The 25,527-nt window shown below is 43.3% G+C and overlaps 3 protein-coding genes across 4 annotated transcripts; all 3 read left to right on the forward strand.

Annotated features, from left to right (window-relative positions):
• Positions 1-293: 293 nt before the first annotated feature.
• Positions 294-4,020, forward strand: LOC128501187 (uncharacterized). Its single transcript, XM_053470583.1, has 4 exons — positions 294-654; positions 1,889-2,015; positions 2,309-2,382; positions 2,522-4,020. Exons 1-4 carry the CDS (start codon positions 342-344, stop codon positions 2,896-2,898), a joined length of 891 nt encoding a protein of 296 aa, XP_053326558.1. The 5' UTR covers positions 294-341; the 3' UTR covers positions 2,899-4,020.
• Positions 4,021-8,056: 4,036 nt separating this feature from the next.
• Positions 8,057-13,167, forward strand: LOC128501188 (uncharacterized). Of its 2 annotated transcripts, none has more exons than XM_053470584.1 (4): positions 8,057-8,377; positions 10,700-10,826; positions 11,168-11,241; positions 12,056-13,167. In XM_053470584.1, exons 1-4 carry the CDS (start codon positions 8,071-8,073, stop codon positions 12,433-12,435), a joined length of 888 nt encoding a protein of 295 aa, XP_053326559.1. In that variant the 5' UTR covers positions 8,057-8,070; the 3' UTR covers positions 12,436-13,167. The 2 variants fall into 2 exon arrangements, with proteins under 2 accessions (XP_053326559.1, XP_053326560.1); XM_053470585.1 differs by lacking the exon at positions 12,056-13,167 and adding an exon at positions 11,406-11,617.
• A 3,011-nt stretch (positions 13,168-16,178) lies between these two features.
• On the forward strand, positions 16,179-18,442 carry LOC128501181 (uncharacterized). Its single transcript, XM_053470577.1, has 4 exons — positions 16,179-16,499; positions 17,376-17,502; positions 17,686-17,759; positions 17,984-18,442. Exons 1-4 carry the CDS (start codon positions 16,193-16,195, stop codon positions 18,421-18,423), a joined length of 948 nt encoding a protein of 315 aa, XP_053326552.1. The 5' UTR covers positions 16,179-16,192; the 3' UTR covers positions 18,424-18,442.
• Positions 18,443-25,527: the final 7,085 nt, after the last annotated feature.

A 25,527-nucleotide genomic window follows, 5' to 3' on the forward strand; every position in this document is an offset into this window, starting at 1 on the left:
ACAGAGAGACCGAGCTACACAGAGAAAGAGAGAGAGACAGAGAGAGAGAGACAAAGACCGAGCTATACAGAGACAGACAGAGAGAGAGACAGACAGACAGAGCTATACAGAGACAGAGAGACAGAGACAGACAGACAGAGCTATACAGAGACAGAGAGACAGAGACAGACAGACAGAGCTATACAGAGACAGACAGACAGAGCTATACAGAGACAGAGAAAAAGAGAGACGGAGCTATACAGAGAGAGAGAGACAGACAGAGCTATACAGAGAGAGAGAGACAGACAGAGCTATAGAGAGACCTATACACAGCGAGGGGCAGGTAGCACGTATCATCAGAGATGGCTTACAATGACCTCAGAGATTTTATTTGTGATTTTACACTTGACGAATGTTCTATGGGGAACCAGGGCTATAACCGGGTGCTGCTGCAGCTCTTCGGGTATTTGGGGCACGGAAAATCCTCCTTCATCAACTCCTGTAAGTTTGTCCTGGACGGGGAGTATAAGATAATCGCTGAGGCCGGAATAAAAGACGGCGGTCTAACCATGGAGAGAAAGTCCTACAGAGTAACGGACTCCATCACCCTGGTGGATAACAGAGGCTTCGGGTTCATGAACGACTTCGAGAAAATCGAAATCTACGCCCAGCTGGGTGAGTGAGAGACACGTCGGGAAGAGACAGCCATATGAGAACGCTGGGATGAGCAGTCCTTTCACTGTGCATTATAAATATGTAATGTATACTTAAATCAGTGCGATGCCATGTATAATGTATAGATAAATCAGTGACCGGCCCCCTGTATAATGTATAGATAAATCAGTGACCGGCCCCTGTATAATGTATAGATAAATCAGTGACCGGCCCCTGTATAATGTATAGATAAATCAGTGACCTGGTCCCTGTATAATGTATAGATAAATCAGCGACCGGCCCCCTGTATAACGTATAGATAAATCAGTGACCTGGTCCCTGTATAATGTATAGATAAATCATCGAACCGGCCCCCTGTATAATGTATAGTTAAATCAGTAACCGGCCCCTGTATAATGTATAGATAAATCTGCGAGCCGGCCCCTGTATAATGTATAGATAAATCATTGACCGGCCCCTGTATAATGTATAGATAAATCAGTGAGCCGGCCCCTGTATAATGTATAGATAAATCAGTGACCTGGCGCCCTGTGTAATGTATAGATAAATCAGCGACCGGCCCCCTGTATAATGTGTAGATAAATCAGCGACCGGCCCCCTGTATAACGTATAGATAAATCAGTGACCTGGCCCCTGTATAATGTATAGTTAAATCAGCGAGCCGCCCCCTGTATAATGTATAGATAAATCAGTAACCGGCCCCTGTATAATGTATAGTTAAATCAGTAACCGGCCCCTGTATAATGTATAGATAAATCTGCGAGCCGCCCCCTGTATAATGTATAGATAAATCAGTAACCGGCCCCTGTATAATGTATAGATAAATCAGTGACTGGCCCCTGTATAATGTATAGATAAATCAGTGACCCGGCCCCTGTATAATGTATATATAAATCAGTGAGCCGGCCCCTGTATAATGTAAAGATAATCAGTGTCCTGGCCCCCTGTATAATGTATAGATAAATCAGTGACCGGCCCCTGTATAATGTATAGATAAATCAGTGACCGGCCCCTGTATAATGTATAGATAAATCAGTGACCGGCCCCTGTATAAATCAGCGAAAAGAGAGAGAGAAACAAACAAAAAAACAACCTGACCTCATAACACCAACACCATAGCGGGGAGGGCTGGCGGGTAAAATGCGTCTCCTTCCCGGTGTAAGATCGTCAGATTGTTTTCTGGCGTCTTCGCTTTTTAAATATTGCGCTAAAATATCTGCTAATTGTTTTCCAGCTAATTTTGTTCCACTTGATGAGCCAGTTGAGTGGAAAAAAACTTACAACGAGATCGTGGACGGGCTGCAGAAGGCAGAAATGGATCCCCAATTTACCGATCTCATCGTTCCTATCCTTATCTACAGGTGAGCGAGTCCTTCATGCTAAACCCACGGAGCTCACGGTAAATTAAACGGTAAATTAAATTACCAGCAGGATCTCCTGGCCATTTTTGGGGGGTATATAGATGGGTCACTGGGAGCCCCCCACTGTGGATCAATGGCATTTAGTGATCTGGCATTAATGAAGATCAATAGTCAAAAGTGAGTTTGGAGGATTTGGTAGCCAGATGGCTCCAAGATATTAAGATTACTCCATGTTGAACGTGCAGCTGCAGAGCACATTTTCCTCCGACATTGGTTGCTTTTTTTTCACACAGCGTGGTGCAGGCATTTGCCAAAGAGGAAGAGTCTACCCTGAAAACGTTCATTTCAACGTGCCGGAAGATGACAGGTGATTATTCGCACAACCAGCCACTGGAGAACATAAAGGTTCCGTAGCCAGAAGACCCATCAATAATGCCCGCTGCGCAATGAACGCCATGCGTTGGCCACCAAACGTCCTCACTTCACACGTATGTTTCTGTTCTCAGGAATCACCCCGATCGTAGTCCTCACCAACAAGACAAGTGGAAATTTTAAAGAATTTAAGCAGAAGTTTGAGCGTTTCGGAGCCGAGGTGGTGTTTGGGGTGGAGAATTACACGGAGGACGACCATCTAGAGACACGCGGGAGACATATGGACATATTAAACATTCTAAAAAACGCGTTGGACGACGTCCGATTCCGAATGCAAAAGGAGCAGAACCCAAAGACAGAACAGAGCACTCGTAAGACGTTCCTTCTGAAGATGGCACACGAAATCGATAAACCCCAAGAAGACCGAGAAAACGAGAGGCAGGAAGAACGCAAACAGCCGGCCAATCAAAGTGGGGGGTGGTTTCCGTGGAATTTATTTAGGAAGAAATAATAAAACTTTAGTAATCAGCAGTTAATCGACCAATAACACTATTATATTAATATTAGGATAATGATTAATTATATCATGCGGTTAATAATTATCTCAGGAAAATAATAACTAGTAACAGACACCGGTAAATGAATGCTTAAAGACAGGGGTCCCCAACCACCGGGCCTCGGACCGGTACCGGCCCATGGCCTATAAGCAACCAGGCCGCACGGCGCTTCAAACGCCGTCTTTTTTCCCGACGCGGAGGAGCGACAGGGGCGCCGGGCGGTCACTCATGAAGTTTTCAGCAACTGCTCGGCGCCCCCCAGTCTCTTCCGCGAGGCCTCTAGCTCCTTTCATGCGGAGTCCAGCGCTCAGCAGTGCGCTCCGCGGCAGAGCAGGGAGACAGAGGCCTCGCGCTCCCACCATAGGACTCCAGGACAGTAAGTGAACTTCAAAGGGGGGAGAGGGGGTCGATACTGAGAAAGGGGGTGTAGATAGTGAGAAGGGGAGTTATTCTCCGAAAACAATTCAGCAGGTTAGCGTTGGCAGTTAGTTTTCTCTCCTTGCTTTTCTTTATGACCGTTAACCATTTATAAGCCGGTTATATCTCTCTCTCTCTATATATAGGGATTCTTTGTTTAAAATGATGGGGCCATATCGAGGCTGACGGGTATGTTTTTCTTACGCATATAAGCTTTAATAGCCATTCTGTTTCACGCTCTGCTTCGTTTTGGATTTATGTCATTTTTGTGATTTTTAATAAATAACTATAATTTTATTCTCAGTCCTTGCTTATAGTTCTGCTCCTTTATTGATCGTGAGACCAATCCACGGTGTAAAATTGAGATTTGGCGACTGATCACGAACCAATCACATGCTGATAATTCCACTCAATGGTGCAACCTTCTGGCCTTCAGGATCTCCTCGCTGATAAATAGCAATAAACGGTCCACTGGCTGGCTGGTCCTGTGAGGGGATGGATAGCTCCGACTAATAAATCTTGACTGATGGAGGAAAACCAGGTTAAGCTTGGGAGGGAAGGGGATTAAAGCGCCTTGCTGATTGGGGAATGAGTGTTTATCTATACTTGTGCCGCGCAGGGATTGGTTGGATGTAAATATACACATTTTCTTTTGTTTCTCCCGGCTTCTGGATTTTTTTTTCTTTTGAATTGTACTTTGTTGTGTTGTTGCTGACATGCAAGCAATTACATTAAAAGCTCTGTGACATACCGACGAAATTACATCAAGAATCGCAGTGGCACGAACATCAACACCAACGAAATATAATATATAATCAATACAAATTTACCATGAAATAATCAAATATATAATCAATACAAATATATCATCCAATAATCAAATATATAATCAATACAAATATATCATCCGATAATCAAATATATAACCAATACAAATATATCATCAAATAATCAAATATATAACCAATACAAATATATCATCCGATAATCAAATATATAACCGATACAAATATATCATCCAATAATCAAATATATAACCAATACAAATATATCATCCGATAATCAAATATATAACCAATACAAATATATCATCCAATAATCAAATATATAACCAATACAAATATATCATCCGATAATCAAATATATAACCGATACAAATATATCATCCGATAATCAAATATATAATCAATACAAATATATCATCCGATAATCAAATATATAATCAATACAAATATATCATCCGATAATCAAATATATAACCAATACAAATATATCATCAAATAATCAAATATATAACCAATACAAATATATCATCCGATAATCAAATATATAACCGATACAAATATATCATCAAATAATCAAATATATAATCAATACAAATATATCATCCGATAATCAAATATATAATCAATACAAATATATCATCCGATAATCAAATATATAACCAATACAAATATATCATCCAATAATCAAATATATAACCAATACAAATATATCATCCAATAATCAAATATATAATCAATACAAATATATCATCAAATAATCAAATATATAATCAATACAAATATATCATCCGATAATCAAATATATAATCAATACAAATATATCATCAAATAATCAAATATATAATCAATACAAATATATCATCCGATAATCAAATATATAATCAATACAAATATATCATCCAATAATCAAATATATAATCAATACAAATATATCATCCGATAATCAAATATATAATCAATACAAATATATCATCCAATAATCAAATATATAACCAATACAAATATATCATCCAATAATCAAATATATAATCAATACAAATATATCATCAAATATATAATCAATACAAATATATCATCCGATAATCAAATATATAATCAATACAAATATATCATCAAATAATCAAATATATAATCAATACAAATATATCATCCGATAATCAAATATATAATCAATACAAATATATCATCAAATAATCAAATATATAATCAATACAAATATATCATCAAATAATCAAATATATAATCAATACAAATATATCATCAAATAATCAAATATATAATCAATACAAATATATCATCCAATAATCAAATATATAATCAATACAAATATATCATCCGATAATCAAATATATAATCAATACAAATATATCATCCGATAATCAAATATATAATCAATACAAATATATCATCCAATAATCAAATAATCAATACAAATATATCATTAAATAATCAAATATATAATCAATACAAATATATCATCCGATAATCAAATATATAACCGATACAAATATATCATTAAATAATCAAATATATAATCAATACAAATATATCATCCGATAATCAAATATATAATCAATACAAATATATCATCCAATAATCAAATATATAATCAATACAAATATATCATCCAATAATCAAATATATAATCAATACAAATATATCATCAAATAATCAAATATATAATCAATACAAATATATCATCCAATAATCAAATATATAATCAATACAAATATATCATCTAATAATCAAATATATAACCAATACAAATATATCATCCAATAATCAAATATATAATCAATACAAATATATCATCCGATAATCAAATATATAACCAATACAAATATATCATCCAATAATCAAATATATAATCAATACAAATATATCATCCAATAATCAAATATATAACCAATACAAATATATCATCCGATAATCAAATATATAACCGATACAAATATATCATCCGATAATCAAATATATAACCAATACAAATATATCATCCAATAATCAAATATATAATCAATACAAATATATCATCCGATAATCAAATATATCATCCGATAATCAAATATATAATCAATACAAATATATCATCAAATAATCAAATATATAATCAATACAAATATATCATCCGATAATCAAATATATAATCAATACAAATATATCATCAAATAATCAAATATATAATCAATACAAATATATCATCCGATAATCAAATATATAATCAATACAAATATATCATCCGATAATCAAATATATAATCAATACAAATATATCATCCGATAATCAAATATATAATCAATACAAATATATCATCCAATAATCAAATATATAACCAATACAAATATATCATCCAATAATCAAATATATAATCAATACAAATATATCATCCAATAATCAAATATATAATCAATACAAATATATCATCCGATAATCAAATATATAATCAATACAAATATATCATCAAATAATCAAATATATAATCAATACAAATATATCATCCGATAATCAAATATATAATCAATACAAATATATCATCCAATAATCAAATATACAATCAATACAAATATATCATCCGATAATCAAATATATAATCAATACAAATATATCATCTAATAATCAAATATATAACCAATACAAATATATCATCCGATAATCAAATATATAACCAATACAAATATATCATCCGATAATCACATATATAACCAATACAAATATATCATCCAATAATCAAATATATAATCAATACAAATATATCATCCGATAATCAAATCTTTCTTCATCTTCTTCATTCCCTCGCAAAAAAATATTACATCAAAACATTTAACCCTCCTCTCTCCAGTATTCACATCCTGTAAGTCCATATATATATCCTTTTGAGATAGATATTTAACCCTATCTCCTCCTCTCCAATTAGAGGATACCACATCAATCCCTAAAATAATAAAATTTTAAAAATTATCCAGAAACCTATAAAACAAACCGCTGCAAAAATAAAAATACAATCTGCTCCTGACGTCGCGTGGGGCGGTGTAAATACTCCGGCACATTAGCGGCCCCAAGTGGTTAAAGAATGCAGTGCATCCCATTCACTTGGAGCTGATGGTGCCCCATCACCGGCTAACGGGGATGACCCCTGTGTCATATTTTTTTAGATAATTAGTAGAACGTTTCTTTTCCGCCTTATAGTCCTGATCCCTGCAGAAAGCACCGTTCATATACAAAACGAAGATAATAACGGCTACAACCTGCGGAATCGGTGGAGCGTCTCCTTCCTGCAGTAGGGGAATTCACCTTCTTCCCATTTTCTTTCAAGGTTCTACCACCAAAAGGAGACCATTGGAAACTTTCAATGGACTCCTGCCCCACCGACAAAATTACCACTGAATTAAATGGACATGGTAGTAGGTTTGTGGGGTAGAAGTATTGGAGGATCGGAGAGAGGACTTCAACGCAAGAGCTGCCATTTTTTGGTGGACGTTTTTTCATACGAATCCGAATGCACAGGTCAAATAACGATTTAAATGAGGCTTTGGAACAGATAAGTTCTAATAAGCAGAGAGACTTATACAAAAAACAATCAGTGAGATGATTGCACACCCGTGGGGTTGACATTGGAAGAGGTTTGTATTTTATGGAGAGAGTTCAGAGGCGATTAAAACAGAAAACCAGTAACAAGAGGCCAGAAGCTTAGGTGGGAATTTAAACAGGAATGGGATAGGCATACGGCTCCTGAATCTTCATTTCATCTGGGCGAATGGGCCGTTACGCAACCCTATAGCAAAGAAGCACAGAAGTAGATAATAATCAATTTCCTTTAAAAGCCGCCTCACCGCGTGTAAACGAAACTGAAAGAGACTGTAGACCGAGTTCCTGGAATAGACAGTTATAGAAGGAGACAAAGCGTCCGGAGTCCGGGGATCAGACATGGAGTGCGAGCAGCTCAGAGACATCGTGCAGAACTTCAGGTTCCATCCTCAGGACGCCCAGGGCTATAACCGGGTGCTGCTGCAGCTCTTCGGGTATTTGGGGCACGGAAAATCCTCCTTCATCAACTCCTGTAAGTTTGTCCTGGACGGGGAGTATAAGATAATCGCTGAGGCCGGAATAAAAGACGGCGGTCTAACCATGGAGAGAAAGTCCTACAGAGTAACGGACTCCATCACCCTGGTGGATAACAGAGGCTTCGGGTTCATGAACGACTTCGAGAAAATCGAAATCTACGCCCAGCTGGGTGAGTGAGAAGCGAGCCGTCTTTTTTCTCGGAAACTGAACGTATAATTACTGATATTTACTCATATGACAGGAATTTAGCCATAAAATACACCCGTCTGGGCTGCCGCTCTAACGGGACCCGACTGAGGAAGGACAGGATTCACAGAAGAAGATCAAAAGGTGGACTGATAAAGGGTTAAATTACTAAAGATACATTAAAAATAACCTGGTGTTCGTTACTTCTGGAGCCTCACACTGCCCCCCACCCCGGCCTCCTGTGCCAAGAGGGGTGGGGGATGGGCGTGAGATGTGTTACTGATATTCTTACTGGGAAGGGAGGGGTGAGTGAGGCAGCTGCTGGCAGAGGGAGGGTTAAAAAGTCAGAGGAAGGGAGAGGGGAAAAAGAAATGGAAATGAGAAACGAAAAGGATGGAAGCAGAAAAGGAGAAAAAAAAGAGCCTCTAAGGGAAAAAGTAGGGGTGTAACTAGAAACCACAGGGCCCCTGTGCAAACATGAGCCTAGGGCCCCCAACATCACCAAGCAACATGTCCTCCAGTGCCACATTTGCCCTCAAACAGCTTATTAGTGCCATCCAAACGCTCTGCCTGTCCCATCATTGCCCCCAAACAGCTTGCCTTCTATGCCCCTTGCAACATGCACTCTGGCTGATACCCGGACTCCGGTCGTTAACACACTCAAATTTACACATGCAAAAACACATAAAAGAAAAGTGTAGAATTTAATTGCGGGTCGCTTACACATACACTCACTAGTACACACTGACACACTGCTTATATACACGACTGGGACACACACTGCTTATATACACGACTCGGACACACACCGCTTATATACACGACTGGGACACACACCGCTAATACACACGACTGGGACACACACCGCTAATACACACGACTGGGACACACACCGCTAATACACACGACTGGGACACACACACTGCTAATACACACGACTGGGACACACACTGCTAATACACACGACTGGGACACACACACTGCTTATATACACGACTGGGACACACACCGCTAATATACACGACTGGGACACACACCGCTTATATACACGACTGGGACACACACCGCTAATACACACGACTGGGACACGCACCGCTAATATACACGACTGGGACACACACCGCTAATATACACGACTGGGACACGCACCGCTAATATACACGACTGGGACACGCACCGCTAATACACACGACTGGGACACACACCGCTAATACACACGACTGGGACACGCACCGCTAATACACACGACTGGGACACGCACCGCTAATATACACGACTGGGACACGCACCGCTAATACACACGACTGGGACACACACCGCTAATACACACGACTGGGACACACACCGCTAATACACACGACTGGGACACACACCGCTAATATACACGACTGGGACACACACCGCTTATATACACGACTGGGACACACACCGCTAATACACACGACTGGGACACACACCGCTAATATACACGACTGGGACACACACCGCTAATACACACGACTGGGACACACACCGCTAATACACACGACTGGGACACACACCGCTAATACACACGACTGGGACACACACCGCTAATACACACGACTGGGACACACACCGCTAATACACACGACTGGGACACACAGCGCTAATATACACGACTGGGACACACACACTGCTAATATACACGACTGGGACACACACCGCTAATACACACGACTGGGACACACACCGCTAATACACACGACTGGGACACACACCGCTAATATACACGACTGGGACACACACCGCTAATATACACGACTGGGACACACACCGCTAATATACACGACTGGGACACACCGCTAATACACACGACTGGGACACACACCGCTAATACACACGACTGGGACACACACCGCTAATACACACGACTGGGACACACACCGCTAATATACACGACTGGGACACACACCGCTAATACACACGACTGGGACACACACCGCTAATATACACGACTGGGACACACACCGCTAATATACACGACTGGGACACACACCGCTAATATACACGACCGGGACACACACCGCTTATATACACGACCGGGACACACACCGCTAATATACACGACCGGGACACACACCGCTAATACACACGACTGGGACACACACCGCTAATATACACGACTGGGACACACACCGCTAATACACACGACTGGGACACACACCGCTAATACACACAACTGGGACACACACCGCTAATACACACGACTGGGACACGCACTGACACACTCCACACACTTCTGGGGATATTTTCAAGGTTTCTCTCACTAACATTTACGTTGCAGGGAATTTTCTGCCTCTCGATGAGACGGTGGTTTGGAGAGAGGATTTCGGTGAAATAATGGGGAGGATAGAGGATGCGGACATGGATCCCAATTACTCCGATTATACTGTCCCCGTATTTATTTACAGGTGAGAGACCGACTGGAGACAACTGCCTGGAATCTGTGACGTTAATCACACGTGAACAACACGGACACGGTCTAATTTCACTGAAGCCTCTAGTATTGGGGGTCTCATGAGCACCGGGGGGTCCATCAGTGGGGAGTTTATTCAACCAGCACTTGGATGTTTTCTGTGTTGGAGCATTCATTTTACTGGGGTGTCACTATTATTGGGGTGCCCCCATTATTGATTGTTATTGGTTGCCTCTGCCTGGGGGCAGCCATCGCTCAGACCCCGGGGCCCTGATATGTCAGGGTAGGCGGCCATGTGGAGCTCCCTGATCCTCCTCACATAGATTTCCTTTTCAGTGTACAGAAGATGATACACACGGAGGAAGAGTCCGAAGTGAAACGTTTCCTTAAAGCGTGTCAAGAAATGACAGGTAATTGGCCTCTGTCTATACATAGAGGAGTAATGAGTACCTCGCGCAATCCGCAGAAACCATATATGCAAAAGCCACACCATGCGCAGTGCGTGTCTGGGCTGTGTTGACACAATACATGTCTAAGTTGTGTTGACGCAGTGCGTGTCTTGGTTGTATGACAGGACTGGCCTACCAGGATGTGTGGGCCAGTCAAGTTCTTCCACATGCTGAAGGGGGCATCCCAAGACATTTTGGACGATGCTCGGCTTCCAGTGTGACTGAGCCCCGGCGTGCAAAGCAAGCTCCATAAAGACATGATGAGATGAGTCTGGGGAGGAAGAACTTGACCGGCCGCACTGAGCCCCGACCTCAGCCCCATCGAACACCTTTGAGATGAACCTTTGTGAGCCGGGCGTCTCGTCCAACATCAGTGTCTGACCTCACAAAAACGCTCTACTGGATGAATGTGCAAAAATCCCACAGAAACGCCCCGAAATTTTGTGTAAATCCTTCCCAGAAGCCGTTTTATCTGCAAGGGGGGGGGGGACATCATATTAATGTATTTACAATGCGATGTCATCAGAGCCCCTGCCGGTGTCACAGTCAGGCATCCCAATACTTTTGTCCATATAGTGTATATATGATACATGATTTATGTTAATACATAGGATGGTTTCGTTTGTCTTGCATGAAACGTTCAGCGCAGATCGTCGGACGTCGTATTTCTCGGCCGTTTATTGTTTTTGTGAGACATTAATACCTTTTCCAGTCTTCTGGAGAGGAAAAAGTCCCAGTATCATGACAACAATAAAAAAATGTTCTCCTCTGACAGGAATCGTCCCGATTGTCGTCCTCACCCATAAAACCAGCGCAAATTACATCGCGATGGAACAGAAGTTCAAGTGCCTGGGAGCAGAGGTGGTGATTGGGGTGGAAAATTACACCAGTGACGACCATCGGAAAACTATAGAGAAGCACATGGGTATACTGAACATTCTGAAGAACGCGCTGGAAGACGTTCAGTTTCATGTAAATTACAATAGAGATCTAAGACGGGAACGGATAGAACGCAAGAAATTTCTGCTGAGAATGGTCCATGATAGCGTTACGGCCAAAAAACAGAAGGAGGACAGTAGGAGTTTTAATCCCGGGAGCAATCCAACTGAAAGACAGAGGGGAACGGAAAAGGGAAGTTCCTGTATGATCCTCTAAACACGTCACGCTGCTGAAGCGATCCGGCCCCAGATATCAATCATCGACCAGATCAACGACGGATAAAAACAATAATAACAGAACGTTCCGTCCGTCCATCCACCGAGACACTTCATCGGGATCCATCGCTCGGTCCTCCTCGGCTTCAATCCAGAGCTTAATAATATTTGCTACAATAATCCTATAACACAATCCATCTCGGCTTCTCCCGCCTGTGACGGACTCCTGGTACTCGGACGGAGACGCTCAATTCTTCGCTATTTTCACATCACCTGCTCTCATCACTCCGAGTCCAGATACCGGGAGCCGTCTGAAGCGGTTTGACGCCCTCCTCAAGACAATCCGATCAGTATTCAAAGTTGAATTTCGTCCGGTGATGATAACGGTGAACGTGGCCGGTGATGATAACGGTGAACGTGGCCGGTGATGATAACGGTGAACGTGGCCGGTGATGATAGCGGTGAACGCGGCCGGTGATGATAACGGTGAACGTGGCCGGTGATGATAACGGTGAACGTGGCCGGTGATGATAGCGGTGAACGCGGCCGGTGATGATAGCGGTGAACGCGGCCGGTGATAATCGCCATCACCACACACCATGAGCCAAGACTTCATGTAGGGGTCCAAAACAGAAAAAACATGCATTTAATGCAACCATGCAGGGCTATTTCTACCAGATGGTATTTTATGTAAGATAATAATAAATCTGATTGGCTGAGAATCTAGGAGCTATTCCTGATTGGCTGAGCCTCTTGTTTTACACGGAGATTAGTGTAAGAGGCAGGCAGCACCGGGTAGGAAATGCACTGTGTGAGATATGTGACGGTGTTTGCGTGATTTGTCTTATTTGTGTGACTGTGTGTGTAACGCCCTGAATCTGTCCGTGTCTGGTAATGACTGCTTTGTATATTTTAATACATATATTGGGAGGCACCTCTTAATTACTGAAATCAGGGCTCGGGCCCCTTCCGGTGATGGGAAATCTTAAAGCTTCAGCACCGAGACAATGCTCCGCTTCCAGCTTTGAAAGTTTGGGGAGGAAGAACCTGACCGGCCGAAAAGACCCCCAACCTCAACCCCATCGAGCACCTTTGGGATGAACTGGAACGGAGATTGCGAACCGGGCGTCTCGTCCAACATCGGTGCCTGGAGAACACGCGACACCGGGGCGCATCCACGGGGGCGCAACATCTCTGGGATGTGCAGCTACTGTCTCAGTGCCGGATACCACAGCAAAGAACACACACACCACACACAAACACTGCTCAGAGTGACAGGATGGAGGAATCACTCGAGAAGTGGGAGTGCACATGAGGGGGGGCAAAACAGGTACGCTGTGCAGACGGATATCCAGAAGCAGAGTCAAAGGAAATGCAGGGCCGGCAGACAGGGTTCATATGCGAGTATCAATGCAAAGACCAGGGAATCAGGAGGAGAATAAGAGCACCTCCAGCAGCAAAAACACACAACCAGGTACCGGGCCGAAGGTGAGGCCTGGTGATGAGGCCAGGTGAGGGAGGCGGGGTTAACAGAACCAGGTGACAACACGTCAGTGAGTTCAAGTCCAGCCAGGCCTCTTAAAGGGGCAGCCATGTCTTGATGTCTGACACACATTATATATATATATATATATATATATATATACACACACACAGACATACACACACATATATACACATATACACCCTTATATATACACACGCATATATACACACACAGAAGAGTCCAGGCCCCGATGGGTCAGGGTTGTTTTGGCTGCAAAAGGGGGACCTCACAATATCAGGCAGGTGCTCATAATGTTCTGGCTGTATATGGGGGTATCAGCGACGGGGAGGTTATGGTGCGGTTTCTCTGGAGAAGTGATTTCTTAGATGTTTCTTGAATGTTGGGAGGGAGAATGCTGGAGTTTCGGTGGGGTGAAGAAGAAGCAGCAGAGAGATCCAGGAATATTAGAAGGAGTCAGGGAGTCGGGTCTGCGGTGCATGGCGGGGGGCTGCGCGGGTGGGTCGAAGTTTTGGGCCTGATGGAGAGGCCGGGTCGGCAGGAGTCACCACCTGCTGGATCCCCTATAGAACACTTATGGAAGGGAGATGAATTTCCACCGATACGTGAAGAGGATTTTTTATCAAGAAGCTGCGAGTCTCTTAAGTGTTTTTTGGGTTAGAGAACCCGGCAGAGAAGCTCACTGCCATTTCTCCTCATCGAAATAAACTTCCCTCCTGTCCTTTGTTAAATCTCTTTATGTATTTAAATGTCTCTCGCCTCTCCCCGTCTCGCCCCATCCCCTCTATCTCTCCTCTCCCCATCTCGCCCCATCCTCTCTATATGTATCTTTGAAGCCACCCAAAAAAGGGCTTTGGAGAAGAAGACGTGACACAGAGGCGGTAATCTGTGGATAGAAGGGGGGAGGGGTATTAGTGTCAGGGAGGGAAGGTATAACTTCTGAGATGGCGTCTGAAGAAAACACAGAATGTAGTCAGACCTTTCGCAGCCCCGTCCGCCCGACCCCAGAATCCTTTCCGGTCTTATCTTAAATCTAGGAGAGCCGTATGCCTGTCCCATGTATGCTTAACTCCTCCACTGTATAAACCTTTACCACCTCTGCTGGGAGCTACTCCATGCATCCACTGCCCAGCCAGTAAAATAATATTACCTTTGCCCCTCTAGACTCTGCCCTCTTGTGGTAGATTTTATCTCCTCCTCTTGTTGGTTCTCGTTATGTATCAAATATCACATCCCCTCCATTTACAGGTAATGAGGAGCCAGTGGAGGAGCACAGAGAGAGGGGAAGCAGAGGAGCGGCAGCGTTTAGGACAGACTGCAGAGGAGAGTCGGGGTAGTGGAGCGCCAACCAGTAGAGTGCCAACCAGTAGAGTGTTACAATAGTCCAGGCGGGAAATGATAAGGGAATGAGTTTTAGTGGACTCTCGGGTGAGCGATGTTTTTAGGTGCGGGATCTGGCGAGGGACTGAATGTGAGGGAAGGACGAGAGGTTGAGGCTTCAGCCCTGGTTGGCGGGAGAGATAGTCGTGTTGGTAATGGAGACAATTCAGGTTCTGGGGTGGAGATGGAAGGAGGGCAGACACTGGGTTCAGTTCTGGGGCAGACGGGTAGATTTGGGTATCATCTGCATATAGATGAGACTGGGAGCCAAATGCGGTGATGATGGGGAGCCGAGGGCCACCGACTGGTCCTTGGGGCCAACAGACAGCGGAAGCGGAGAAGACGTCTCGGCGGAGAAGCTGACAGAGACGGATCGATGTGTTACTTTTATTGCTGCAGGGGCTAAAGTTCGATGTTTTTTTATATAATATTTCTGTTTGTGTCGAAAGGAGACAGAATTATTTACAAAAATGCAGCTTGATTTTTCTTAAAAAAATTGATAAATTTTGGAAAATTGAAATTTCGAAATTTGAAAAGGCAGACAAACTCCCCCAGAAGTCTTTTTGGAGCAAGATAACCCTGGGCTTTATTGGGTTCACCGTGTTGCAGAGATACCGAGCTGACGGCCGTCCTCCCACCGAGCTAAATGCCGCACTGCAGCTCGCCCTTCTTCTTTTAGTTCATACATAGCTGCCCCCGCTAAATGGTATCATTCTCCTGTTTTCTCAACGACTAACACGGTACAAACCCTTTCATCGCTTCCTTTAAAAGCCGCCTCACCCCGTGTAAACGAAACTGAAAGAGACTGTAGACCGAGTTCCTGGAATAGACAGTTATAGAAGGAGACAAAGCGTCCGGAGTCCGGGGATCAGACATGGAGTGCGAGCAGCTCAGAGACATCGTGCAGAACTTCAGGGTCCATCCTCAGAGCGCCCAGGGCTATAACCGGGTGCTGCTGCAGCTCTTCGGGTATTTGGGGCACGGAAAATCCTCCTTCATCAACTCCTGTAAGTTTGTCCTGGACGGGGAGTATAAGATAATCGCTGAGGCCGGAATAAAAGACGGCGGTCTAACCATGGAGAGAAAGTCCTACAGAGTAACGGACTCCATCACCCTGGTGGATAACAGAGGCTTCGGGTTCATGAACGACTTCGAGAAAATCGAAGTTTGCGCCCAGCTGGGTGAGTGAGAAGCGAGCCGTCTTTTTTCTCGGAAACTGAACGTATAATTACTGATATTTACTCATATGACAGGAATTTGGCCATAAAATACACCCGTCTGGGCTGCCGCTCTAACGGGACCCGATTGGGGAAGGACAGGATTCACAGATGGTGCATGACTGCATGGGGAAGATCAAAAGGTGGACTGATAAAGGGTTAAATTACTAAAGATACATTAAAAATAACCTGGTGTTCGTTACTTCTGGAGCCTCACACTGCCCCCCACCCCGGCCTCCTGTGCCAAGAGGGGTGGGGGATGGGCGTGAGATGTGTTACTGATATTCTTACTGGGAAGGGAGGGGTGAGTGAGGCAGCTGCTGCCAGAGGGAGGGTTAAAAAGTCAGAGGAAGGGAGAGGGGAAGAAGAAATGGAAATGAGATAAACGAAAAGGGAGATAAAGGATGGAAGCAGAAAGAGAGGAAAAGTAGGAAGAAGTATAAGGGGTATAACTAGAAACAGGGCCCCTAATTTCACCAAGCAACATGAACCACAGTGCCATCTTTGCCCCAAGCAGCTTATCAGTGCCATCCAAACCCCCACTCTGCCTGTGCCATCATGGCCACCAAATAGCTTGTCTGTGCCTTCTTTGCAGCATGCACTGTGGCACATTTAACACACATTTACACATGCTCCCTAACACACATAAACACATACACATCCACGCTAACACTTAACCTTGCTAATACACACTTCAACTCACACCCCTCACACACAAACGCTTAAACATACACTTATACATAGACATTCATGCTCACATACACACACTCTCCCTGCGACACACTCCACACACCTCAGTGATATTTTCAGGGGTTTCTCTCATACACATTTATTTTGCAGGTAATTTCCTGCCTCTTGATGAGACGGTGGTTTGGAGAGAGGATTTTGGTGACATAGTGGCGAGGATAGAGGACGCGGACATGGATCCCAATTACTCCGATTATACTGTCCCCGTATTTATTTACAGGTGAGAGACCGACTGGAGACGGTCTAAATTTAATTGGGGCCTTATTACTACGGAGTCTAGCGCCGTGCTTTTAATTGTCTGTGTCTGGGGGAAGCCATCGCCCAGACCCCGTAGACCCTGATATGTCAGGGTAGGCGGCCATGTGGAGCTCCCTGATCCTCCTAACATTTCCTTTTCCGTCAGTGTACAGAAGATGATACACACGGAGGAAGAGTATGAGGTGAAACGTTTCCTAAAAGTGTGCCAAGAAATGACAGGTAATTGGCCTCTGTCTATACGTAGAGAAGTAATGAGTACCTCGCGCAGTCCGCAGAAACCATCCGGTAAAACATTCATGTTTCCATAAACAAAAGCCGCACAGTACATCGCGTGCCTCTGCCGTGTCTGTGTACATTATATACTAGCCATGATTTATGTCAATAAATAAGACGGTTCGTGTTTTTTTTAATGATCTTTTTTTTTTGTAATTCTCCTCTGACAGGAATCGTCCCGATTGTCGTCCTCACCCATAAAACCAGCGGAAATTACATCGCGATGGAACAGAAGTTCAAGTGCCTGGGAGCAGAGGTGGTGATTGGGGTGGAAAATTACACCAGTGACGACCATCGGAAAACTCGAGGAAAGCACATGGGTATACTGAACATTCTGAAGAACGCGCTGGAAGACGTTCAGTTTCATGTAAATTGCTATAGAGATCTAAGACGGGAACGGATAGAACGCAAGAAATTTCTGCTGAGAATGGTCCATGATAGCGTTACGGCCAAAAAACAGAAGGAGGACATGGAACGGGAAGAGGCCAGTAGGAGGCCTCATCACAGGTATAGTGTCTTGTTCGGGCTACATGAAAGGCACAGTGGAAAAGGACAACCGACCTCTCAGAGGCTTGAGACAGAGCCCAAATCTACCTGTGAGATACTATAATAAATTCGTGCCGCTAGCATTCACTTACTTCCCGCAGGTTTATTGGCTTCTGGAAGTGGTTGTGGGAGTACCCCCTGGAAGGGATTGGGGTAAGTATTGCTGTAGTGCAGGGTTTGAGGAAATTTTGCTAATGTTGGCTTGGTGTCTTATTGGTTTGTATTTATGGTGATATTTTACCTGTGAGAAAGACAAAATGAGTCACCAAAGTGTCGAAGAGACAGCGTAGGTCGGGTCCAAGCCCCAGAATCATAAGCGAGGAACCAGACGCGCCAGGATGCAATGGATCAGGACAGGGAGCGACCTGGTACATGTAGGTGAGCCACAGGTGTTATAGGAACCGGTCCAGGATGACAAAGGACTTCACAAGGTCTCCTGGCGGGGTCCTGGGCAGAGCCACCTCCTCCCGAGGAGGAACGCTGTGTTATGGAATGTCTAAATATGTTGTCTGATGATACACGGGCTACTGATAAAATGACCACATCGGCCATGTTTCCAGGACACGTATAATGTTTTGATGACTAGCCCAGATAAAGCGCCCCCTGCAGTATGGGGATGTATAGACCTATGGAAGGGACCCAAGTAGTCGTTTATATATCCAACATACTGCAGGCAGCATTTTATCCGGACCGGTCAGCGATATGGAAAACATGGCCGATGTGGTCACGCCAGATACTGAAATTCTGGGTTCTTTGTGTTCTGATGCGAGGATCTAACATGCTAAACAAGAGGCTATGACCACCGGCCTTCTGACACAAAAAGCTCAAAACCAGGTCGGGCTGAGAAATCACACAACGTACCGACTTCATTAAATCCCTGCGTTTCCAGATTATACCCACTAGTGAAAATATTTAAGAATTGAAACCTATGTAATATGAAACTCTGTTAATGCCCCGAAGAGAACTGTGACACAAAACGGTTAATAGTGCAAATGAAGGCATGTTGGTGTGTGGGTTAATCTTTAAGAAAGGGGCTTTTTTTATTTTACCCCTTTGTTAATTATTAACCCTGCGAATTGGGAAACTGGGGGCACGGCCGACGGAGCTCTGACCCTAGCATGTACAGGCCGTGTTTATGTGTGTGTGTGTGTGAGGGCAGTATGTGTGTGTGTAAGGGCAGTGTGTGTACGTGTGTGTGTGTAAGGGCAGTGTGTGTGTGTGTGAGGGTAGTGTGTGGGTGTGTGAGGGCAGTGTATGTGTGTAAGGGTAGTATATATGTGTATATTTTGACAGTCTGTTCATACTATTGCTGTTTAGGCCCTAAAGGGTATAGAATGTAGTTTTCTTTGTATTATTTTGTGTATTATATTAACTAGCGATGTGCTGGGATGTAATGCTCTGGCAAAGAAGCCCCGGATGCATTTGCAGGTTCTTGTTAATTATTATCTGCCCTCCGTGTCGCTCACTTTATACACTTCACTTACTGTCACTTTTATTTGAATTTATACAATAATGATGTTTGTTTTCTGTCTTATCAGGAAATATTTTTTAATGTTTGGCCTTTGTTAATATACATATAATGTATGTACCGTATATGCGTATATATTTATATATATATAATGTGTGTGTATATACAATGTGTGCGTGTGTATAATATGTGTGTATATATAATGTGTGTATAATGTTATAATCTGTATATATTTATTATGTGTGTGTATATACAATGTGTGCGTGTGTATATATGTGTGTGTGTATACTGTTATAATCTGTATATATTTATTATGTGTGTGTAAATGTGTGTGTGTGTATATATATATATATATATATATATATATATATATATATATATAAGCCGTAGGATTGATCATTCATTCACTTATATTCATTTTTTTACATTTTTATACTAATCATGTTTTGTTTTATATATATATATATATATATATATATATACACATATTATATTATTGCATTTAGTGATATAATCAGCACCATAGTAACTAGGCGGAGCTAAATTTTGCTAATTGTGTGGGCTGGGCCGAGTGGGTGGAGCTTTGGGGCAGTGGGTGTGGTAAAGTTATAAGTAATCGATATATATATATCATATAATATATAATACCAATAATGATGTAGTAATATGGATCCTCCAAAGAGTGGATCAACCGGAGGAAAAGCCCAAAGAGTCCAAATATTTAAAAAACCATGAAATAATATAGCGCAGTATCAAAATCTGGACAGACTCTTGAAGAAAAAAAACAACTAGTGCTGGCAAAAAACAAAAACAAAACATGATTAGTATAAAAATGTAAAAAAATGAATATAAGTGAATGAATAATCAATCCTACGGCTTATAATAACAACATATCATAAAGGGCATTTACATAAATAAACCATAATATCACGCGTGTTATTTTATAGAAGAAACAGATGAAATAAATGGAAATATGAAAAAAAAATATATATTTATATCTAGAAGAAATGGTATAGCTCAAAATCATGACTGGATCCATTGGGTGCTGATGTCATTAAATTGTATTTCCAGCTTCCCCAATTGTTTCATAAAGTTACCAAAATGCAGCAATCTTCCTGTAAAATCCAGACCCCCCCCCTTGTTACAGCGTAACGTAAAACAGAAACCGATTGTAGCCCGCGTGTTGTTTGAGTGGTGTGTAAGTTGTTGTTTGCTGTTGTATGGATTCATTGTTATTGATGACTTAACCCCTTCAAGACCGGGACGTACCAGGTACTTCCTGGCTACATAGCAGCTGCAGACCGGGACCCGGGACATACCAGGTACGTCATTGCTGATGCGCGGTCCCCCATCGTTTCAGATATCCTGAAATCTCCCGTAGATGGGGATGTGATTTTAATAAATGCCGATAAAGGTCGGCGGATTGCCTTCTTCATTGTTATTCCTGCGCCGTTATAATCAGGATAAAAGGAATATCATTTTTTTTTATTGCTCGCTGTTCTTTTTGAGGCTCTCATTATCTGAGATTTTAGGGCTGTTTCTTCTCGTCCGTATAAACTGGCCTCTCGGTACATGACTAAAGTCCCCCCGATCCCCGGGCCAGACCCCCCAACCAATTTCCCTTAACCCAATAACGACAGACACCAAGTCATTGCCGCGCAGCCTTAGGCCTGACCCCTTGTTACGTTAACAGGGTAAAGACCCCCAAACCGAACACATAAATATAATAAGTGTTTAGCGAAGCCTGAGAATGTTTTGGGAGAATTTTTTAAAGGTTTCGGGGCCTTTTGGTTAGGATCCAGTGAGCGCCCGGGGGAGAGAAAGTCCGGTCCTCTGGCCGAGGAGTGGGCTCGCAAAGCCCCCCATCTCACATTGATTACTGTACAGCGCTACAGAATAAGATGGCGCTGAATAAACCAATAATAATAATAATACAAATAATAATCGCTTTTCAAGCCTTTTTCAAGAAAAAAAAAAACGTTCTCACTGGATCAAAGCTGCTGGCGAAGGTAGAAGCTGCAGCTCCCATCCTACTTTGTTGTCAAGCAGCCAATCAGCGCCAGGAAAGCAGACCACCGCATGCAGGGATGCTGGCGCAGGGACTGGCTGGATTATTATTCCATTACTGATTTTTATTCCATTAATAAACTAAATACAGGATTTTAGCCAATGCGTGTCATCCTCAAACCTGTTAACCCCTGCCTGCCCACTCGAGTGTGTTCCGCTGTGGGTTAACAGTAACCGCATCCATTTTCTTCTTGTTGCTGTTGCTGCTGATTGGTCGCTCAGCCCCTTCCAGGACTCCAAATGGTGGAACCGGCTGATTCCCCCATCCACCCCTGCAAGCAGGACATGTGATCAGCTGCGCCAATGAGGTGGCAGTGAGGCTTTCCCCGGGTTTTCTTAGAGGATGTGTGGGCGGCTGGAGGGCACTCAGTCTCAGGGCAGTGTGAGAGGGAAGCCTGACAGGGGGCGTGTCAGGCCGGCAGAGCTCAGGACTAGGCCCAAAGTCAGGCCTGATTAGAGTTCAGAGCTCTCCCTGAGAGAAGCCAGTGCAGCTTCACAGTCCCATTAACCCCTGAGTGCCCGGTGGCTGTGGAGCGTCGGATAAAACTGAGATTTCTAGAAAAATCTTTGGGATAAAGTAGTGAATCGGCTGCTCGCAGAGGGTGAGGAGAGCAGAGAATGCCGGATTCTTTAAATAAATCCCCGGTATCTGATTAAAAAACGCGTTTTCAGCGATCCTCAACCATTACGTTTTTTACCCCAGTTGTAGTTTTTGCCCCATAATATATTTCAGGCAGCTGCATATCAGCCATTTGTATGATTCTCGCTCTGTTATCTGAGCCCCGATCTACTAAACACCCCGACTACTTATCATACTGCCTGCAGGGGACGATAGAACGGCTCGGTCTTAATCACCCAAACACCCGACTCCTTATCATACTTCAGGTCAGCGTATTATTTATGTTATATTTACATGTTATATCTTCTATTCGTATAATATTCATGGTATTGGTTTGTGTAATAATACGGCCGTCGTGTCGAGGACTCAGAGGTCTCCTCGCTCAGATGATATCGAAGCGTTCAGAAAGCGTCGCGGGGCTCTGTCAGGGCGACCGCATCACCCACGTTATCGTTTCTTTTATGTTTCTGCCCAGACGAAGCCCCGCAGCATGTGTGATGCATAACTCCAGAGCGATCACAAAACCAAAATACAATGTGTGAAAACAGACACAAAAATCACGATCACAGACGGATCGGCGCGGCGTCTGGGCACGTGCTGACCGCGGCGTCTTCGATTCAGGAGCCGTATGTCTATCCCATGCATGTTTAATCCCCTCACTGTATTACCCTCTACCACCTCTGCTGGGAGGCTGCTCCACTTATCCACCCCTCATAGAAAGGAAAAATAAGATGTCTACGTAAATTGTTTGGCATCTCTTGAATTTAAACATAAAATAATTTTCACGCAATTTTAAAAAGTTCGGATATATTTGTTATAATTAAGCAGAATTGAGTTTTAAAACCGAGTTCTGAGGCGACGGCTCCAGGTTGAGAACCAAGCTGGATTTTTTACGTATAGCGAGAAAATTAGGAGTCCAGCGGAAGACAAATATGAGAAGTCTACAACCTGATCGTTCCGCTTGGGATTCACCTGAAAGAAGAAAAAAATGAAGCGTTAGCTGAGTCCGTATGTTGTGTTAATCCGCGCGCGCGTTTTACGGACTCCATCCGCTCTTTATATATTATATATATATATTGTATTATATATATATATATTCCGAAGCGGGACAATAAAACCGGAGCCCCGGAGAGGAAGGCGCTGACACACAAAGCTCAGGATCTCGCGCGGTTTTCTTGAATGTTCTAGAACCTCAGACATTTACTCTACGGATTTTTTACAGTCGGTACTTACGAAAGGAATGAGGGCCTTCGAGCCGCCGTAATAAAAGTTCCTGACGGAAAGAAAAGTCCAGAAAAGGGCGATGAAGGCCTGGAGGCGGAAGAAAGGAGAGGAGCCGTTAGCTGGACGACGTATCGGTGGCTTCTCTAACGCTTAGAGCTCTTATTTACCAACGGGAGAGACTTTTACCCTCGCCGCTGGCTCTTTGCTCTCGCGTTATGAAACTCGTAATCCTGTCTTTGCCTTTTTCTATGTATTTTTTTATTTTTTTTTAGTTGCCCCTCTGCTCGTCGGGGAGAAATGTTATGAGCCCCCCCCCCCGGCGTTACGTGTCTGGAAAGCGGCGTCTCTGCCGAGGTGGTTTTATACTCACGTGTTTTCTGTCTGGATTGTAGAAAAAGAGAACCCAAGTGAAGAGATTCATTGACAGAAGCTTCGGGGACCTCCGCCCGGGAACCTGAAACGCAGATAATTCTTTTCTCTGTAATCTGAATGAACTCAAGAAAACTTTAGGAAAGAGGCGCAGATTCTTTTCTTCATATGAGGGGAATTTAGCGAGAACTAAGAGGATAAATAGGGGCCAAAAGCAGCAAACGCCGGGGTAACATCCCAGAGGCCAATGCCCTCCTCCGTGGGGGTTCTGGCACCGTCATTTAGTAGCTAGACTCCTAAATAGGCAGCATAACTACCCCAGAACCCAGTGAGGGCGGTCGGGGCATTGTTTTGGATGATAATCGTTTGTTGCCCCTCAGTGCGGTGTCTGTGTATCCGGGCAAAGACCCCACCGCTAGCCCCGGACTGTGTGTTCAGGTCTTATCAGACACATCATTGACGTAGTGGCGGTAACCATGGGGGCTATAGGGGCAATCGGGTTCTAGATATGGAGCAGACACCACGGAAACGTTCCTGCTCAGTGTTACACTTCTAGAACCCTACGGTGGGCCTGTATGAATATCTGACGTATGTTCTGTAGATACCAGGGCAGGCGTTCTGCTTCTTACCCCGACGTCCGCAGGATCCTCGCCGGGATGAGCATCAGGAAGGAGACGTAAATATGGAACCGAGAAATAGGCGAGAACTCAATATATTGTCAGGGGGGGGGTCGCTTTCTTTTGACCGTTTCCACAGTTTTTTTTATGAACTTGTGTCTGATTTACTCGGGTTGTAACTGCTCAGGCCAAGAAGGCTTTAGACTGTAAGCTCTTTGGCACAGGGACCTCCTCTCCTAATGTATTCAAACCATCGCACCCTGATCGTAATATCGAAGGCCGCTGTGCTTCTTATATAACCGCACTTATTTACTTAAATGGAAAGCACCAAGTACATCTACGAGCGCCAAAGAAATAAAAATACACAGATATTCATATAAAGGTTATGATGTCATCACTTGAAGTCCCCAATCTTTACAGAGATGAGGAAGGGGGGCGATTGTTTAATGATTTTAATGCTACATTTCAAAATTTCTGCCCTCCTTTACCCCGCTAAGAATTCCTTCGCCCCACTGACACTGGCCGTGGAGCCTACGAGAGTCGCACGAAGAGTTAATTTATGGCAGCAACTCTAATCTTTCCTGACGGCAGAAATAAAAAAGTTTTAATTCACAAAATACTCACCAGGGAGGAAATGCTTTTATCAGCTGTGAAAAAAGAAAACGAATCGTCAGATTCCATTTCAACAAAACGAGGATTTCTTTCATCAAACTCATTCCACAAAACTCTAAATACCCCCCCGCCCCCCCTGGGGCCACGTATGGAGGGCAAGTCGCAGCGGCAGATCACCGAGGACCACCAGCA

This window comes from Spea bombifrons, chromosome 7 (genome assembly GCF_027358695.1).
Source record: "Spea bombifrons isolate aSpeBom1 chromosome 7, aSpeBom1.2.pri, whole genome shotgun sequence".
Taxonomy (NCBI): Eukaryota; Metazoa; Chordata; class Amphibia; order Anura; family Pelobatidae; genus Spea; species Spea bombifrons.

What these genes read in the sequence shown, in the direction of transcription:
- LOC128501187 (XM_053470583.1), top strand. Translation starts at nt 342, where the DNA reads ATGGCTTACAATGACCTCAGAGATTTTATTTGTGATTTTACACTTGAC. An exon ending in CGAAATCTACGCCCAGCTGG is followed by an intron (nt 655 to 1,888) that starts GTGAGTGAGAGA and finishes ATTGTTTTCCAG; the next exon opens with CTAATTTTGTTCCACTTGAT. An exon ending in AACGTGCCGGAAGATGACAG is followed by an intron (nt 2,383 to 2,521) that starts GTGATTATTCGC and finishes TTCTGTTCTCAG; the next exon opens with GAATCACCCCGATCGTAGTC.
- LOC128501188 (XM_053470584.1), top strand. Translation starts at nt 8,071, where the DNA reads ATGGAGTGCGAGCAGCTCAGAGACATCGTGCAGAACTTCAGGTTCCAT. An exon ending in CGAAATCTACGCCCAGCTGG is followed by an intron (nt 8,378 to 10,699) that starts GTGAGTGAGAAG and finishes TTTACGTTGCAG; the next exon opens with GGAATTTTCTGCCTCTCGAT. An exon ending in GTCCCCGTATTTATTTACAG is followed by an intron (nt 10,827 to 11,167) that starts GTGAGAGACCGA and finishes TTTCCTTTTCAG; the next exon opens with TGTACAGAAGATGATACACA.
- LOC128501181 (XM_053470577.1), top strand. Translation starts at nt 16,193, where the DNA reads ATGGAGTGCGAGCAGCTCAGAGACATCGTGCAGAACTTCAGGGTCCAT. An exon ending in GTCCCCGTATTTATTTACAG is followed by an intron (nt 17,503 to 17,685) that starts GTGAGAGACCGA and finishes CTTTTCCGTCAG; the next exon opens with TGTACAGAAGATGATACACA. An exon ending in AGTGTGCCAAGAAATGACAG is followed by an intron (nt 17,760 to 17,983) that starts GTAATTGGCCTC and finishes CTCCTCTGACAG; the next exon opens with GAATCGTCCCGATTGTCGTC.